The sequence below is a fragment of the Onychostoma macrolepis genome, chromosome 01 (genome assembly GCF_012432095.1).
Source record: "Onychostoma macrolepis isolate SWU-2019 chromosome 01, ASM1243209v1, whole genome shotgun sequence".
NCBI lineage: Eukaryota > Metazoa > Chordata > Actinopteri > Cypriniformes > Cyprinidae > Onychostoma > Onychostoma macrolepis.
In genome coordinates this window covers 13,385,126-13,405,018 of record NC_081155.1, presented here as the reverse complement: position 1 = coordinate 13,405,018, position 19,893 = coordinate 13,385,126, and the positions used below count along the sequence as shown (strand labels likewise).

At 35.7% G+C, this 19,893-nt stretch overlaps 1 protein-coding gene across 7 annotated transcripts in view; it reads left to right on the top strand.

Annotated features, from left to right (window-relative positions):
- The window catches only part of mast1a (microtubule associated serine/threonine kinase 1a), a 63,597-nt gene that overhangs the window by 37,743 nt on the left and 5,961 nt on the right, over positions 1 to 19,893 (top strand). For 6 of the 7 annotated variants that reach the window (XM_058772391.1, XM_058772382.1, XM_058772401.1 and 3 more), the window contains 21 exons: positions 2,191 to 2,348; positions 2,430 to 2,505; positions 2,591 to 2,800; positions 3,608 to 3,709; positions 5,182 to 5,314; positions 9,444 to 9,511; positions 9,856 to 9,932; positions 10,019 to 10,227; positions 10,317 to 10,455; positions 12,146 to 12,278; positions 12,357 to 12,522; positions 12,786 to 12,887; positions 14,417 to 14,539; positions 14,627 to 14,736; positions 16,480 to 16,640; positions 16,740 to 16,999; positions 17,076 to 17,351; positions 18,428 to 18,657; positions 18,774 to 18,896; positions 19,052 to 19,185; positions 19,283 to 19,470. In XM_058772391.1, coding sequence (XP_058628374.1) covers positions 2,191 to 2,348; positions 2,430 to 2,505; positions 2,591 to 2,800; positions 3,608 to 3,709; positions 5,182 to 5,314; positions 9,444 to 9,511; positions 9,856 to 9,932; positions 10,019 to 10,227; positions 10,317 to 10,455; positions 12,146 to 12,278; positions 12,357 to 12,522; positions 12,786 to 12,887; positions 14,417 to 14,539; positions 14,627 to 14,736; positions 16,480 to 16,640; positions 16,740 to 16,999; positions 17,076 to 17,351; positions 18,428 to 18,657; positions 18,774 to 18,896; positions 19,052 to 19,185; positions 19,283 to 19,470 — 3,178 coding nt within the window. The remainder of the gene's footprint in view (positions 1 to 2,190; positions 2,349 to 2,429; positions 2,506 to 2,590; positions 2,801 to 3,607; positions 3,710 to 5,181; positions 5,315 to 9,443; positions 9,512 to 9,855; positions 9,933 to 10,018; positions 10,228 to 10,316; positions 10,456 to 12,145; positions 12,279 to 12,356; positions 12,523 to 12,785; positions 12,888 to 14,416; positions 14,540 to 14,626; positions 14,737 to 16,479; positions 16,641 to 16,739; positions 17,000 to 17,075; positions 17,352 to 18,427; positions 18,658 to 18,773; positions 18,897 to 19,051; positions 19,186 to 19,282; positions 19,471 to 19,893) is intronic. The other variant, XM_058772385.1, reaches the window with a different exon arrangement.

Below are 19,893 nucleotides of genomic sequence, written 5' to 3'. Positions count from 1 at the left end.
ACATGCAGTATATATTTTGAAAATATTTACATGTGTGTATATACATTTATATATTTTATATTTTATATTGTATTATTATTATTATTTTATATTATATTATAATTTCATATATAAACAACATATTTTTCTTAAATATATACATGCATATGTTTGCATTTTTATATACATAATAAATAAAAACTGTACACACTCATATTATGTAAACAATTTTTTTTTCTTTGATTAATTGTTTGACAGCACTATATATATATATATATATTATTTTATTTTATTTTATTTTATTTTATTTTATTTTTTTCCACACGCTCATAAGCAGCTGATTGCCCATAGCAGCACCTGTCAGACAAACACAATGTCAAGTTGAACAGGCCACATTTTGAAGAAAAAACAGCAGCAGTAGCCTTACACATATTATCTTTCATTTCTTGTTTTATTCCATTCGTGCCAATGCAGAAAACAAGTTTGTGTTCATCCAGCCATGTGATGACTGTTTGAGCTGCTCAGTTGTTGGTTGTGACAGTGTCAATGGCTGTCATCTCTAACCCAGTCTGTGTTTGTTGATCAAATGCTTCTCATGGTTGAAATAATGGTTTAAGCGGTCGTTCTTGGAAAGTGTTCTTGGGTTCATCTGTTTTTTTCTCATAAACTCAAGTTGCTTTTGGCCTTTTATTGACTCTAGAGTGACATATATTTGTGATTAAAGCCAAACTCATTCACTCATTAACACGGGGTAACATCGAGTAGGAGTGAAAATCATTGCCGCAGGCCTGTGAGTTTCATTTACAATTCACTCCACTCATTTGGGTTGGTAATCTTCTTTTATAAGTCTATCTTGGATTTGCTGCACAAGACATGTGGAGCATACACAAATAAATGAAGTTAGACAGCTCAAGCACATTATAAACCTCGTAAAATGGCTTTGGCTCTGTATATTGAAGCATGCTGTATATTCAATGAAATGACAAAAGCTATGATTGGAGACATGCGAAAAAGTCGAAAATTTAACATGACTTTATAAAAACATGTAAAATATATAAGCATTTTCTTACAAAATGTGTTTTTCCTCATCATTTTATGTCAACACCAGGATTATTATCATTAGCTAAAACTAAAAATATTTCGAAATAAAAACGCACATAAAATAAAATACAAATACTTAAATAAAAAGCAAAACATTAAATTATGTAATAAATGCGTTATATATATATATATTATGTTGATAATAATTTTTGCATAATTAATAATATATGTATATATAATTAATGTTAATTATCATTTATATATTAGAAATACACAAATCATAAATATAAATAATTACACTTCTTTTATTTCAGCTATTCACCAAGGCAACATTTCTCAATTTCATTTCATTTAAGTTCTAAAATCCTAAAGTACTACAAGAAGTAAAAATAAATTAACTATATAGACATATTTATAATAATCTAATAAAAAAAGAAAAAATACAACAAAATTACTAAAACTAAAATGAAAATAAAGTCTCATTCAAAGTATTAATAAAAACTAGAATACACTGTAAAAAAAAATAATAATAATTTGAGCCAACTTAAAATTTTAAGGCAACCAGCTTCTGCTGATTTTTGAGTTTTCTCAACTTGTCGTTTTAAGTTTATACAACAAAAATAAGTGAGAAAATCTCCCACAAAAATAAGTTGAGCAAACTCAAAAATCTGCTGAAGCTGGTTGCCTTAAAATTTTAAGTTGGCTCAACTTTTTTTTTTTTTACAGTGTAGTTTTTACTAATTATACTAAAATAGCACTAATCAACATGGTCAGATTGATTGATTGACATCCTTCAGGATAAAAAAATGATTGTTATTATCAGATTTTCTAAATGTTTTCATAAATATAAAAACACAGCTGTGAATCCTTAATAAAAGTATATATTTTAGTAGACATAGTAGCAATATTTATTTAAAAGATACCTATTTACAGTATATTTCTGTTTAAGTTAAAAATTTGAATGAGTATGATGTACCAAGATAGGCAGGTGTCATAATTTTGATCAAATAAACAGTAAATCAATCTGTCAGTAGCATTCCCTGATTTGGGCAAATATTGTTATTTTCAAACCTAATGGTAACATTGTGAGACATTTTTTGTCCCATGTAAAGTATAGACATGTGTGTCCTGTATGATGTTATTTCTCACCCGGTTGTGTTGTTTCTTTAGTCTTCCAGCTCGTCCCAGGAGCGGCTGCATCAGTTGCCGTTCCAGCCCACACTGGACGAGCTGCACTTCCTGTCCAAACACTTTGGCAGCACTGAGAGCATCACTGACGACGACGGCCGGAGATCACCGCATGTGCGGCCGCGCTCGCGGAGTCTGAGGTGCACAATCACACACAAAGCACATTTCAACCAATTTATGCAAAATGTCACTTTTATGTTCCCCTCTCTGTTTCTCTGCAGTCCAGGGCGATCACCTTCCTGTTACGACAATGAGATTGTTATGATGAACCATGTTTATAAGGAGCGGTTCCCTAAGGTTAACGAAACACTTCAGACTAATATTACATTGAACTCTAGTTGTTGAAGACGTTATTCAAACACTGGCTATCCCTTACCTTCAGGCCACGGCTCAGATGGAGGAGCGCTTGGCTGAGTTCATCGAGTCGTTTTCGCCTGAGAACGTGCTGCCGCTGGCCGACGGGGTCCTCAGCTTCATCCACCACCAGATTGCAGAGCTGTGCCGAAACTGCCTGACCAAATCTCGTGAAGGAGTCATCACCACCGTCTACTTCTACGAGCTGCAGGAAAACCTGGAGAAGCTGCTGCATGAAGTGAGCATATGTGTGGGCTGGATATGAGGATGTGTGTTTCAGCTAATATTAATTCATATTTCCCTTTACTTGACTGGATTATTAAATTGTTTTATTAGTTACATAATATTTCATTAGCTCAATGTTTGTTTGTTTGTTTAAAGAAATTACCTATTTGATTTCTAGTTAAAGGATAATTTATAATAGACTTTTTATTGCATCTCTGATTCTTTTTTTTTTTAAATACCAGAAATGTCCAGAATTTCTCTATATTGTTAAAATATTTTTCAGTTAAAATACTTTTCACTTTTTCCTCAAAACATTTCAAAAGTATATTGAAAATATATACATTTTTTTAATTCCACATCATCACACATAGCAAAATTCAAATATCAATCCAAAGGTGATGATAGAAAAAATAATGCTTATTAATGCTAAATACAATAGACATTTATTAAAATGTTTAGTATTTGAATAATGATTTTAAATATTTAAGTTATTATTAAGTATTTAAATATGTATTTCAAGATTTATTTAAATATTTAAAACATTTATTTCATTATTTAATTTGGAGTTATTTGGCCCTCCATACTCTACAGCCATGATCACATCTTTTCTTTGAGCTTCAGATTTTGTAAACAGATTTATATTTGTCATTTCAAGCATTCTTAGAAATATAAATTCTAATTCTTGACTGGCTGTTTTATTTTTCCCCTATAAGTTCTTTCAGAGATTTCAGTGGTCAAAAGAATGAAGAATGAAGAATTACTCAAATATTAATCCTTTGTTTTTTTTGTTTTTATTTAATGATCTTGTGTTATCTGTCAGGCCTATGAGCGATCAGAGAGCTCGGAGCTGAACTTCATCACAGAGCTGGTGAAGAAACTCTTCATCATCATCTCCCGCCCTGCCAGACTGCTCGAATGTCTGGTGAGAGTCTCCACACACACACACACACACACACACACACATACACACACACCCTTGACTTGATCTAGCGGTCGCTGGGCTTGGTCGCTGCTTCAGCCTGTGTTGTGTAGTTGCCATGGCAACTGGCTGATGGGGTCACCAGGGGTCAGGAGAAGAAAGTACAATGTGCTGAAAGGCTTGAGTGTAACAAAGCCCCCGACTGGTATTATCAAACAAAAAGGACCCCTGAAAATGTGTCCAGCAGTGCAATCACTGGAAATACGGATCAGTGGATAAATAAATTATATGGATCACCAAATAAAAACATATGTGGACATGCAATACTGAGTTGAGCCGAGAATTATTTTGGTAACACTTTACAATACGGTCCCATCAGTGAGCATTAGGGATGTGCATCTCCATAACTGAGGCTGATGTGATACGCATCTCGATGCAGAGCCAATAATACGATACATTAAAGATGCACATGAAGCAGCTACCGATGTAATACGATTTGATTCACCCCTATTACAATGCAGTGCGATCCAATTTCGATTCAACACAATGCAATTCAATGAAATATGATGCAATGGAAAAAAATATGATGCTGTGCAATTCATTATGGTACAGATGGTTTGCTTTTATTTCTTTGTTTCAGACAGACAGCAAATCATAAATAAATTGACTTCTAACTTCTCGGTCTTCATAGTGTTGTGATATGTCTTATTCACGTAGCAGCAGTGGTGATAAGACCGATATGTTAGAAACGATGCATTGCGATACAAATGCCAACTTGTATCCAATGCAAACTTTTTTTTAATCGATGCATCGTATCGTTAACTTTTATGTTTCATGCATCGATGTCGGAGTATCTTACATTAACTAGCATTAACTAACATTGAGCAATAGTATATTATTAATTGTATATTAACGGTTCATTGCAGTTTATGTTAACTCAGGTCCATTAAATATTGAGATATAATTTTGATTTGAATAATGTATTAGTAAATGGTGAAATCTAAGATTCATGAATTATTTATTAATTAAGTATTTTTCATTGTTTGTTCAAAGTGTTACCATTATTTTATCCGAATACCTAAATAGAGCATTACAGTTTCCACAAAAATATGAAGCAGCAGCTGTTTTCAACATTTATAATAATCAGAAACATTTCTCAAGCAGCAAATCAGAATATTTTCATGATTTCTGAAGGATAATGTGACACTGAAGACTGGAGTAATGATGCTGAAAATTCAGCTTTGATCACAGGAATAAATTACATTTGAAAATATATTCAAATAAAAAGCTTTAAATTCTAATAATGTTTCACAATATTACTGTTTTACTCAAATAAATGCAGCCTTGGTGAGCATAAGAGACTTCTTTCAAAAATATTAAGAATTCTACAAACCCCAAACTTGAAAACAGGCATGTATTTGACTGCAGAATGCAGCAACTGTCCAAACAACAACATTATTTGCGTGTTTTTTCAGGAGTTTAACCCTGAAGAGTTCTACCACCTACTGGAGGCAGCAGAAGACCACGCCAAAGAGGGCCAGCTAATGAAAGCAGACATCCCACGGTACATCATCAGCCAGCTCGGCCTGACCAGAGACCCTCTGGAAGGTGAGAAAGAGACGAACACCACTGAACATCCTCACACAGCGAGCACGTTTGTCTCTGGAGGGAAAGAGCGTAGAAGAAGCCAGAGAGAGGGAGGGAAATGTAGGTCATGCTGAGAGACATTGTTGAGATTATGGAGCAGGTTAAGGTGGCGCACAGGCGGTAGGAAGTTTGTATTCCTGCCAAGAATGCAGGGAAATGTGTAAGCTCCGCTGTGAACCTGGCAAACAGCAGCCCGCTCTGAGTAATGGGGCATTTTATAAAAACATACACTAACTCTCTCTGACTGCACAACTAAACACAACAAAACTCTTTTCAGGCAGAAAATGCACTCTGAATATCTTTGAATGCCGCTCGATCTATTTAGTTAAAGCTGAAGAATGTGTTTTCTCTTCTATCCCAGCTTAATTTACAGATACAGTGCTGCTTGAAAGTTTGTGAACCCTTTAGAATTTTCTATATTTCTGCATAAATATGACATCATCAGATTTTTAATATTTTTTTTGTCATTTATTTATTGAGAAAAATGATCCAGTGTAACATATCTGTGCGTTGCAAAAGTATGTGAATCTTTGCTTTCAGTATCTGGTGTGACCCCCTTTTGCTGCAGTATTGAAGGTAAAGTTTCTTGTAAATGCTGATCAGTCCTGCACAATAACATGTAGGAGTTTTAGACCATTCCTCAGTGCAGAAGCACTTAAACTCTGTGATGTTGGTGGGTTTCCTCCTATGAACTGCTTGCTGAGGTCCTTCCACAACATTTTAATTGGATTAATGTCTGGACTTTGTTTCAGCCGCTCCAAAACATTGACTTTGTTCTTCTTTAACCATTCTTTGGTAGAATGATTTGTGTGCTTGGGGTTGTTGTCTTGCCCACGTTCTCTTGAGACTCTGTTCTTAAACAGATGTCCTGAGGTTTTCCTTTAGAATTTGCTGCTATAATTCAGAATTCATTGTTCCATCAATGATGGCAGGCTGTGCTGGCCAAGACGCAGCAAAACAGGCCCAAGCCATGATACTACCACCACCATGTTTCACAGATGGGATTAGATTCTTAAACTGGAATGCAGTTTGTTCTTTTCTCCGAACATAATAGCTTCTCATTTAAACCAATAAGTTGTATTTTGGTTTCATCCATCCATTAATCCATCCATATATTAAACCTTCCTCCAATAGTCCTCTGGCTTGTCCACATGATCTTTAGCAAGCAATTTTCTTTTTGGAGAACAGTGGCTTTCTTCTTGCAACTCTGCCATGCACACCATGGTTGCTCAATGTTCTTCTGATGGTGGGCTCATGAACATTAACATTAGCCAATGTGAGAAAGGCCTTTAGTTTCTTAAAAGTTACCCTGGAAACTTTTGCAACCTCGCAGACTATTACACGTTCTGCTTTGGAGTGATCTTTGTTGGTCGACCACTTCTCGGGAAGGTAACAGTGGTCTTGAATTTCCTCCATTTGTACACAATCTGTCTGACTGTGAATTTGTGGAGTGCAAACTCTTTAGAGATGGTTTTGTAACCTTTTCTAGACTGATGAGCAACATCAACCCTTTTTCCGAGGTCCTGAGTAATCTCCTTTGTTTGTGACATGATTCACTTCCACAATCATGATCAGACTTTGATAGATCCCTGATCTTTGAATAAAACAGGTCACATGTTGACATTTGATAGTCATTGCACTGACTGAAAACACCTCTGCGCAGATGGACTCTAATTTCACCTTTAAATTAACTGCTAATCCAAGAGATTCACATACTTTTGCCACTCACAGATATGCAATATTGGATCATTTTCCTGAATAAATAAATGACAAAGAAAATATTTTTGTCTCATTTGTTCGATTCGGTTCTCTTTGTCTACTTTCAGGACTTGTGCGAAAATCTGATGATATTTTGGGTCATATTTATGCAGAAATATAGAAAATTCTAAAGGGTTCACAAACTTTCCATCAGCACTGTATATGTAAGACGTTTTTATGTTAATTTCCACCATATAAACAACGTGACTCAATGCTCTGTTTGTTTCAGCATCTCACCAGCCCTAATTAGTAGCATTGGCTCAACCAATAGCGTTGAGTTTAGGCCATTGACTGACCAATGGCAGACTGAGGTAGCATTTGAAAAGCAATCATTATTTTTGCTATTTAGTTTAGTGCATCAAATCAGCATATTAGAATGATTTCTGAAGGATCACGTGACACTGAAGACTGAAGTACTGATGCTGAAAATTCAGCTTTGATCACAGCAATAAATTTCATTTTATAATATATTCAAATAGAAAATAATTATTTTAAATTGTAATAATATTTCATAGTTTTACTGTTTTTACTGTATTTCTGATCAAATTAATGGAGCCTTGGTGAGCAAAAGAGGCTATTTTCAAACACATTAAAAAATCTTAATGACCCCCAAACGTTTGAACAGTAGTGTATATTATTATTAGTATTATTATTATTATATATTTAATTTGATTTGTGGCTATTAATTGTACTAAAAACTTAAAAAAAGAAAATGTCAAATAGTTTCTCAAACTATATAAATATACTTATTTATGTCTCATTTATGTCATTTTATTCCTCGAAGGCCGTTAATTGTATTGCAATTCAGTTTAGTGACACTAATAGCACAGATATTACACTATTTAATTTAAAATATAAACAATGAATTTTAATTGAACATTGAACCTTATTTATTTAACTTAATTTCATTGCATTCAATTAGTATAAAATGTATATCTAATCCTTTTCATTTGGGACTGTATGAATCATTTTCATTGTTGTTTTTATTGAGTATGATTATGTCCTAATGAGATTTCACAGATTTGTCAGATTCAGATGTCATTTATCTGGATGCAGTTGCACTGCTCTGCATGTCATCCAGATTTAGAAACTGAAACCCTGGGAAAACAGATCCCACTCAGGTCACTCAAATCTGGTGTGAAATTGCAAAGACTCGTTTCAGTCCCCTCACTTCATTTTCTGGCTGCACAAGATGAAATGAAGTTTAAAATCCCAGACGTGTTGAAGATGTTATTTTCTATATGGAGGTTTATTGAACTCAGCTAGAGTCTGACAAAGAAAGTGCTGTTTTAATTGCTGCTTTAGAGCTTGTTTGTATTTATTTCAGTGTTCATTATTTATATCACAGTCTTTATTTAGATCAGTGATGCTTCATTTTTCTCTCTAGAAAGGATGGTTGCTGTGGCGACTGGAGGTGTTGTTTTTAGACTCGATTAGGCAATATGCTGATGAATTGCTCATAGACAGGCAGATGGCTAATTATTTATGAATGTTAGATAACTCTTGATTTGTTGAGAGTGATTAATTGTTAAAGTTTTGGGCACATATATATTCCAATGTTTGGGGTCACTAAGATTTTTTTGAAAGAAATTAATACACTGAAAAAAATAAGTTAAATTTACTTCATTTTTATTTTGCAAGTTTTTGCACGCATATTCTTTAAGTAAAACTTAACTACAGAATTAAGTAAAATCTACTTAACTAAGTTATCTAAAATTAGTAAAGGAAATAAGTAAATGTAACGCCAGGTAGAGTTTGATGAGTAATTCCTACTTAATTATTTTAAGTTTACCCTACAATACTCAAGTACATTTCACTTAGTCACAGTTTGTAAACTTTACTCAAACAACATAGCACTGAAAAAAAATGCCTATAAAGCACGTGGTTAAGTTACAAGCATGTATGTTAGCAAATAGACTGCTCGTTGATGCTGAAAATTCAGCTTTGCATCACAAGAATAAATTACATTTTTAAATATATTCAAATAGAAAATAGTTATTTTAAATTGTAATAATATTTCATAATTTTACTGTTTTTTTTGTATTTTTGATCAAATAAATGCAGCCTATAAGAGACTTCTCTGATAAAAAATTTAAATCTTACTGACCACAAACTTTTGAACAGTAGTATATTTTATTATTATTAATATATGCATTACATGTACTGTACATAATTGATTTTGTTTTATTTGACTAGAAACTTCAGGCTATTAATTGGAATAGAAACTTGTCAAACATCTCAAACAACACATTTATGTAATTTTTTTCCTCAATGGCAGTGCAAGTTTATTGCATAGTAAAATTTATTAACCAAACATGATCCTTGCATGCAGAAATGGTGAATTTGGAGAGTTATGACAGCGAGGGACCCCACACACCAGAGACGGACGACTCTGCTGAAGTGAGTGTATTAATATAATCAAGTGTAAATTGTTTCATAATGACCAAAAAAAAAAATTGCAAAGATTGAAACTTTTACCTACTAGTTATTTAAGAGGAAAAATAGGGGCGAAAAGAAAAAAAACAAAAAACAGAAAAAGATGTGTTATATAAGCCTGCAATTTTCTCACTCTTTAACATGGAAACTTATTTTTAATGAAGGACCAAACAAACTCTCGCAGCACAACTGCAGCGGCAGGGATTCAGGATAAAAGTGGCATTGAATTGAAACGGCATAGGGAGTGAAATTATACACCAGTCGATATATTTCCCCTGTACTGAATCTTTTATCTGGCTTTCTCTCAGGGGAAGCTCAAAGCCATCAAACCGCCCTGTGAATCAGACTTCCAAACTATCAAACTCATCAGCAACGGAGCGTATGGGTGAGAATATCGCTATTCACTCTCAAATTACTCTGAAATTATTCAAAACCAATGTGTAAATATCTCTCTCTTGTTTTGAATCGCAGAGCTGTGTATTTAGTCAGACACAGAGAGACGCGGCAGCGCTTTGCTATGAAGAAGATCAACAAACAAAACCTGATCCTGCGGAACCAGATCCAGCAGGCGTTCGTGGAGCGGGACATCCTGACCTTCGCCGAGAACCCCTTTGTGGTCAGCATGTTCTGCTCTTTTGAGACACGCCGTCACCTGTGTATGGTTATGGAGTATGTGGAGGGTAAGGCATGAGACACTCAACTCAACCCAGATTTTAGTCATTTTACAGCCAATTCTTTTTATAATTCAACCACTTTATTTTTTGTTTAGGTGGTGACTGTGCAACCCTGCTGAAAAATATCGGAGCCCTTCCTGTGGAAATGACCCGGATGTACTTTGCTGAAACCGTTTTAGCGCTGGAGTACATTCATAATTATGGCATCGTACACCGAGACCTGAAACCAGACAAGTAAGTCAGAGCCCCCTGCTGGACTGGAGGTCATCTGTCTAGTAGAATAATGAAAGAAGAGGCAGTATAACAACAAAATTTATAAAGCATTTATAAAGTACATTTGAAAACAACATATATTGATCCAAAGTCCTGTACAATATATATATATATAAAAATCTATACTGCAAAAGCAACTTTTAGACATTTCCAAAAGTATAAAGATGTTTCACTCATTATAATTCCACCAGACATGTAACCCACAAATATCTTACGTAGAGTTTACTATATAGAGTGCGATAGTGCTCGTCTAGTCCTTCAGCAACATTGGTATTTTTCTCGTTTATTTTTCTCATGAGGATCTATAGTCTTTGTTTAAGAGTGTTTAAGCATCGAGATATCATTACAAACTTTGATTTTAGACAAAAACGTATTTGAAAATCGGACAAACAGACAAAAATGTAAGACCTGGGTACGTATGTGAAAGAACCACTGCATTTTGAATTACATACTTGAATTAACAACAGATAATTATAAAACTTCTGATTTCAAGATATTGATTGTGTATGTAGAAACTAAATATTTGTTTAGTTTTTTGTAAAATATGCATATGCATATATATATATATATATATATATATATATATATATATATATATATATATATATAATTGGTTTGAGAGCATAAGAAAGCTGACTCAGGTCATTTATAGTGCCTCATAGGATTGGATGGTTCTTTTGGCTGATTTGTTTGTCTCAGTCTTCTGATTGGTGGAGATTTCTCTGCAGAATCATGGGTAATGTAGTTCTTCACTAGAAATTCTGTTGTTAAACATGATTATTTAAAGAAAAAAGTTGAAACGATTTGGACTAATGGGTTCAACTATAGCATGTACCATCGACTAACACATTTGTAGCTTATGGTAGGTCTATTATTTCATATTAAGTATAGTTCAAATCTATTAACATATTTACTGAGATATCGCTCAAGACTTACTGATATAAAAATTATAATTCAACTTTATTTGGAGTACTACTTGTGCACAATGCACATTTCTTAATATTTATCCTAAAATGTATTTTAATGTCACTATTGAAGAGGATTGTATGATCTTTGAATAATATCAGTCTATAGATGCCAGATAAAGTGTAGCTGAAGTATACTTGCAATAGTTCCACTTTAGCACAATCAGAAATACTTCAGCATATCTTTAGTTGGACTTCTGCACAATTAAAGTGCATTAAGTTTAGCAGACTTTAAGTGTAACAGTTTAGTATACTAAAAGTACAATCGCAGGGTATTTTTATCAAGCACATAAATATGTAAATGGATTTGTAGCATACTTGGCATGAAAAAAATGTATTTCAAATACATTTTATTATATTCACTTTTCACTAGAGAATGTAGGTTTTCACCAGGAATTCTGCTGTTGATTATGACTATTTAACAAATAGGTTAAAATAATGCAGGCTGATGGCTTCAACAAAAGCATTTTTCATCTATTAACTAACTCATAATTCACAATAGGTCTGTCTTTAATGGTTTATAAGTTATTGTTAAAAATAAATTTCTCCCCTGTGGAGAAAATAATGGGATTTTTACTTCGGGAAACCGACTGTTGCTCTCTTTTACTAGGTGTAAAACAGATGATCTTGTCTTGTCATCTATTTTCGAAAAACAAAAGCTCATGACTCTTGGTTCTTCTTCACAGTCTGTTGATCACGTCGATGGGCCACATTAAGCTGACAGATTTTGGCTTGTCAAAGATGGGGCTCATGAGTCTCACCACTAACCTGTACGAGGGACACATTGAGAAGGACACCAGGGAGTTCCTGGACAAACAGGTAAGGAAACAGGCCTGTCGTCTTGTGATCGGTTCACATAGCAGGTGTAAACAGGACGGGATTGTCTCTCTGTCTCAGGTGTGTGGCACACCGGAGTATATCGCCCCGGAGGTCATTCTCAGGCAGGGCTATGGGAAACCAGTGGACTGGTGGGCCATGGGCATCATCCTCTACGAATTCCTAGTGGGCTGCGTGCCGTTCTTCGGAGACACGCCTGAAGAGCTCTTTGGTCAGGTGATCACAGGTGAGTCTGAATCTTGAGGTGAATCCTGATCGCACTTCATCTTGTCCCAGAACATTGGAGCTTCAAAGCAACACCTGTGCTAATATTAGCAGCAGCAGTGTTGATGAGTGCAAAAGCAAACACATTCTTCTCCTCCAGAAACCTTTTCCAATGCGCTCCATTTTTCTCACTAAGCTTTGTAATTCCATACACTGAAATGTGATGAAGAGCTTCAGTGCTGCCAACAGATTTCTGTGTGTGTGTGTGTGTGTGTGTTTGTGTAGATGATATTGAGTGGCCTGTGGGAGACGAGGCGCTGCCTAGTGAAGCTCAGAGCCTGATTTCCGCCCTGCTGCAAACCAACCCACTAGAGCGACTGGGCACAGGTACACATCCACCAGTTTAACACACCTTCACACACTTATGCGATACGTCAAGACAACATAAATTCAGATCGGACATTTTGACTTGAATACATATTCTTGATTAGTAATTTTTGATTAGTAATATGCATTGCTAAGAACTTCATTTAGACAACTTTACATATTGAATATGTATGTATACATATTGAATACATATTCTTGGTCTTATTGTGAACAATTCATGTGTGCATTTTATTTCTTTTCATTTCTTTTCTTTTTTTTATAGAATTTCATGCGTTTCTTTCTTGTTTTTAGGATTACTGTTCAGAAGTGTTGGGTCAGTTAGATTTTTAATGTCAAGGCTGCATTTATTTGATCAAAAATGCAGTAAGAACAGTAATATTATGAAATACGATTACAATTTCAAGTAACTGTTTTCTGTTTGAATATGTTTTAAAATGTCATTTATTTCTGTGACGCAGCGCTGAATTTTCAGCATCATTACTCTGTCTTCAGAGTCACATGATCCTTCAGAAATCACTCTAATATGTGACCCTGGACCCGTCTTAAGTCGCTGGGGTATATTTGTAGCAATAGCCAAAAATACATTGTATGGGTCAAAATGATCGATTTTTCTTTCATGCCAAAAATCATTAGGACATTAAATAAAGATCATGTTCCATGAAGATATTTTGGAAATTTCTTACCGTAAATGTATCAAAACTTAATTTTTGATTATTAATATGCATTGCTAAGAACTTCATTTGGACAACTTTAAAGGCGATTACTCAATATTTCTGATTTATATTTTGATGTATAAATTTTGAAAAACTGGTTTTGTCGTCCAGGGTCACATATGCCGATTTGCTGCTCAAGAAACATTTATTATTACTAATGTTGCAAAGAGTTGTGCTTCTTAATATTTTTGTGGAAACCGTGGCATTTTTTCAGAATACTTTAATGAATACAAAGAACCACATTTATTTGAAATAGAAGGGTTTTGTAACATTATAAATGATTTTAGTGTAACTTTTGATCAGTTTGATGTATCCTAAATAAAAGTATTTTTTTTATTTTATTTTACATTTTCTTAAAAATACTTAGTAGTGTATATTGTTGTTTAATTAAAAAGGACTCATGTTCTTCCATATGATGGTTTCTGTCACAAAATTTGCTGTTTTCTGTACAATTAAAATAAATGGAAATGGAAGTTGTCAAGCTCCAAAAACCTTTTTTTTTTTTTTTAATGTAATGTAACTGCTGAAAATGTTTCCCTTCACAATAGTTCTTAAGTCTAATTTGTGTTTGTATATATTCAGCCAAGACTAAAGTCACTTGGACTATTTACAACCCCAGTCCCTGTGTTTATTTTTTTAACTGTATGGAAAACCGTTGCTTGAACATTCTGTCATGTTGGGATAGTTCTGGAAAAAAGAAAACAGACAGGAGGGTAAACTAGTTTTTTTTTTTTTTTTTAACTAGTTTTTAATCGCACAGGATTGCGTGTTCATCTGTTTGTCTATAACTGTACTTCTGTTTACTCTTGTAAACAGGTGGAGCGTTTGAAGTGAAGCAGCACTCGTTTTTCACGGGATTGGACTGGAATGGTTTACTCCGACAGAAGGCCGAGTTTATCCCTCATCTAGAGTCTGAGGAGGACACCAGCTATTTCGACAGTGAGGACACTCACATTTGCTTCTTAGTCTGCCCATGATCGCCATCTCTCTATCTCTCATCATCATCTCACGCTCCCTCTGTTTCAGCGCGGTCTGAGCGTTATCGGCACATCAACTCCTATGACGAGGACGACACCAACGACGATGAGCCAGTAGAGATAAGACAGTTCTCCTCCTGCTCGCCGCGCTTCAGCAAGGTCAGTCTGACACATGGCTGCATCCATATTTCATGCTTTCTTTCTCAGAAACACTCTCGAATGTGTAAACTGACACATTAATACTCATCCTTTTTATCTCTTTCTTTTATTTAATTGTTCATGGTCCATCAAGGTCACATTGCATCCTGTCATTCCTTTTAGGGGAGACCAGGCCTAGTTTTCACAGTTTTTACTCCAGTGATTGTGTTTATTTTTGAAAACTGTTTTTGTATAGAGACAAACTTTAGTGCATTTGTGACCCTGGACCACACAACCAGTCTTAAGTCTCTGGGGTATATTTGTAGCAATAGCCAAAAATACATTGTATGGGTCAAAATTATCGATTTTTTTTTTTTTTTTATGCCAAAAATCATTAGGATATTAAATAAAGATCATGTTCCATGAAGATATTTTGTAAATTTCCCACCGTAAGTAATCAAAAAATTAAGTTTTGATATAGTATTGTATATATAGTATTGATTTTTTTGCACCCTCAGATTCCAGATTCGAGATATAGTCATATCTCGGCCAAATATTGTCCTATCATAACAAACCATACATCAATGGAAAACTTATTTATTCAAAAAAAAAATTTAATTGACCCTTATGACTGGTTTTGTGGTCCAGGTTCACATTTGTGCTATTAAATGCTTAATTTAAAAGCTTATAGTTGCTGACATATATGTGACAACTAGCCCCAGTCTGTTCTACTACACATATCCATTGAAAAGACTGTACCGGTTAAACAAACACTTTTGTTTCTTTCTTATCTCTTCTTCCAGTTCATAATCTCCGTATAAACATTCTTTCCCTGGAAATGGCAGGAATCTTAATGTGTTTTTTTTTAACGTAGGTGATTCATTAAAAAAACACTTGCGTAAAGCAGTGGCCTTCAGATAAGCGCACACACTTGCACGCTTACATAATAAACATTCTCTGATCTTCTTCGGTGTGAATGTGCTGAGGGTTCTTCTCAACACATGCGACCCTCTTCAGGACCACTTGCTGAACAAAGACCTTGGATTATATAAACAAGAAGACAAACGCAATTATGCAAACAGCAAAATGACTGGATGGAAAAACAACATTTCAACTGATTTCAAGCACTAAAATAACAAAAGAAACACCATAAAGCATCATATACATTATTGTTCAAACATTTGTGCCAATTTTTTAAAATGTTTTTGACAAATACTGTAAAAACAGTGATTTTATGAAATATTATTACAAGTAAAAATAAATGTTTTTTTGTTTTTCTTAATTCAAATATATAATTTCAAATGTAATTTATTCCTGTGATGCAAAACTGAATTTTAGCATCATTCCTCCAGGAATACATGTTCCTTCAGAAATCATTCTAATATGCTGATTTGCTGCTCAAGAAGCAATTCTTATGATTATCAACGTTGAAAACAGTTGTGCTGCTTAATATTTTAGTGAAAACCTTGATACAATTTTTCCGTTTTTTTTTTTTTTTATTAATACGAAGTTTTTAAAAAAACAGCATTTATTTGAAATAGGCATCTTTTGTAACATTATGAATGTCTTTACTGCCACTGTCAACTTGAACCATAGTGTAAGTAGTTCACATGACTTGTGTGCAAAATTCAAAGACAAGGCTATTCTATGGCTTCAGAATGCTTATTTTGAAGATTATTGTTCAAAATAATCAGACTTACAAACCTTTACACCATATGCAAGGTGTAAACAAAGCATCCTTTGGCATTGCTCTTTGTCTTTCAGGTGTATAGCAGCATGGAGCACCTGTCCCAGCTGGAGCAGAAGACCCCTGTAGTGACCCGTCGAGAGCACAAAGGTCGCCGCGATGACAAGATGGCCAAGCGGGAGAGTCTGGGAAGCTTCACTATGAGGGACAAGAGCTGGAGGACGGGCTCACCTGAGATGTACGTTTGAATATATTCATATGTCACTGCATATGAAGATACTTTATCCAAATTACCATATTTTAACATTCCCTATCATTTTCTTTTTTATTTACACAGGAAGCGTCTATCATGCTCTGAGTCTCTGTATATGGAGGGAGATTGCAGTCCTCCGATGGGCGCCCGGCGCCGTTTTTCAGCCCTAATGGACACGCACCGCTTTGCCGCTCCTCAAGAGGGCAATGGAGAGCTCTCCGAAAAACAGGGTGCCGTTAAAGCCCCGGGATCATCATTAGAGGGAGCCATTGCTCCACCATCGCCCAGTGCTAATGAACTGAGGAACGGTGCGAAGGAAGTGATGTCAGCCAGTAAAGGCCCAGGTGTGTTGAAAACAAAAATTGATAAAAATGTATAGACTGTATATGTATAGACTAATTAGACTGAGTTTCTAATTAGACATTTTTTCTGTGTATGTAAATTTGGCAGACAAGCCATCAAGACCAGGTGAGATATCAGCACCACAGGCCATACCATCTACAGGAGCCGTTGCAGTGGTCGGTAGGGACGTGGTCATGGGTGACACTGTCGGACAGCGAGCGACCAAGGATCTGGTGCTTCGGCAAGCACGTCATCAGCAGCTGTCAAGCGATGGGGAGAAACGCAGCTCACGTCCCAGCAACAAGGTCATTAAATCTGCATCTGCCACCGCGTTGTCTGTCATCATACCTGGAGGTACAGTTCAGCCTTCATGAAAAGAAACATTTTCCCTCTAATTCTCATTACTGAAATGCAAAAAAAAAAAAACTCATTAAAGGATTAGTTCACTTCTAGAATAAAAATTTCCTGATAATTTACTCACCCCCATGTCATCCAAGATGTTCATGTCTTTCTTTCTTCAGCAGAAAAGAAATTAAGGTTTTTGAGGAAAACATTCCAGGATTTTTCTCCATATAGAGGACTTCAATGGGGATCAATGGGTTGAAGGTCCAAATTGCAGTTTCAATGCAGCTTCAAAAGGCTCTACAAGATCCCAGCCGAGGTATTAGGGTCTTATCTAGCCAAATGATTGGTCATTTTCTAAAAAACAAAAACAATTATATACTTTTCAACCACAAATGCTCATCTTGCATTAGCTCTGCAATGCGTGTCCACGACTTCACGCATTGCGTAATCACGTTGGAAAAGTCACACGCAGTTAGTTCTGCGTCTGTGTACTTTGGTTAAAAAAGGTAGGGTAGGGTGAAAAACTCCATCTCATTTTCTCCTCCAACTTCAAAACCACCCAACATCATTGTTTTTACCTTTTTTTTTTTTTTTGCATGTTTGCTTTGTAAACACTGGGTCGGTACTTCCGCCTACATCATGCATGCATGATTACGTATTGCATGAGGTCGAGCTAGTGTAAGACGAGCATTTGCGGTTATAAGGTATATACTTTTTTTTTTGAAAATGACAGATCGTTTCACTAGATAAGACGCTTATTCCTCGGTTGGGATCGCATACAGCCCTTTGAAGCTGCATTGAAACTGCAATTTGGACCTTCAACCTGTTGGCTTCCCTTGAAGTCCACTATATGGAGAAAAATCCTGAAATGTTTTCCTCAAAAACCTTAATTTCTTTTCGACTGAATAAAGAAAGACATGAACATGGGAGTAACTGGATGAAATGGGGGTAAGTAAATTATCAGGAAATTTTTATTCTGGAAGTGAACAAATTCTTTAATTTGCTTAATTGCTTAATTGCTATACAAATAATGCCAAGGGCAGAAAAAATGATAATATATTGATTATTGACTTATCAATATCTAGTTGAGCAGCACGGTAGCTCTCCACTGGCCAGTCCGATGTCCCCACGCTCTCTCTCGTCCAACCCCTCATCGCGAGACTCCTCTCCCAGCCGTGATTACTGCCCTGCAGTAACAGTTCTTCGTTCACCAATTACCATCCACCGCTCTGGCAAAAAGTATGGGTTCACTCTCCGTGCCATTCGGGTCTACATGGGAGACACTGACGTCTACAGTGTGCACCACATAGTCTGGGTAAGACAGCAACACAGCATGAGAAAAAGTTGACTGAGTATGGAACAGTTATGCAGCAATAGTTTTATTGAAGCTTTGTTGGGTTAATTAGTATTTCTGTCCTTAACCAATCACAGCATGTGGAGGACGGAGGCCCTGCTCAGGAGGCGGGACTATGTGCTGGTGACCTCATCACTCATGTTAATGGTGAATCTGTGCATGGATTGGTCCATACCGAGGTGGTAGAGCTTATCCTTAAGGTGAGACGTAAGATGTTCTCATCAGCAAGGCAAAAATTGTACTGTAAGATTTACCGCATAGAGAAGAAATAACACCTCTCCTCAGGAATCCATATGATCTGAGATGATAAATGTTCAAACAGTCCTATGTGTTTCTTTGCTTTTTCTTTGTTCAGAGTGGAAACAAGGTGACTGTGACCACAACGCCTTTTGAGAACACATCCATTAAAGTGGGACCAGCACGCAAGTCCAGTTACAAGTCCAAGATGGCTAGACGCAGTAAGAGGACGGTCAAAGAGGGACAGGAAAGGTATATTGTGCCTCCAGTTGTGAAGACTGTCCGTATAAAGAATATCTTTTTTCTTACCCCATCTGTTTCTCTCTTTTTCTTCCATGATCATTTACAGTAAGAGGCGTGGGTCTTTGTTCCGCAAAATAACTAAGCAATCCAACCTGCTGCACACAAGCCGTAGCCTGTCATCTCTGAACCGGTCCCTGTCGTCCAGCGATAGTCTTCCTGGCTCTCCGACACACAGCCTGTCCGGTCACTCCCCTACCCAGAGCTACCGCTCAGCCCCTGAGTCATCCCACCTTGGTGAGTAGATCAAAGTAGAGGTCTGCACGGAACTATTTTTTTAGTCCCGCTCCCGTGAGGTTATATTATGCACCCACCCGTTCCCGCGATATATTCACTCTTTGTTCACCCGCTGTCCGCTTAGAATAATTTTCTTCCCAACCCGACTGTTCCCGTTAAACTTAGATCTCATTTCCAGAATCTCACATTTAAATTTCCGCTACTAAAAGAACAAGAGATTGGCTAACAAATAAAAGTGTAGTCTGCACAAAATTTTTATTTTATTCATCTTGTCAAGAGTCTTGAATTTATTGACAGCAAAATGTTAAACGAATTTTGTGTCTTAAGACAAAAAAATTAATTTAACATTTTGCTGCCAACACAGTAGGGAAAATTGTTTTCCTTATTTTTATTTGTCTTGTCAGGATACAATTAATTTACAAC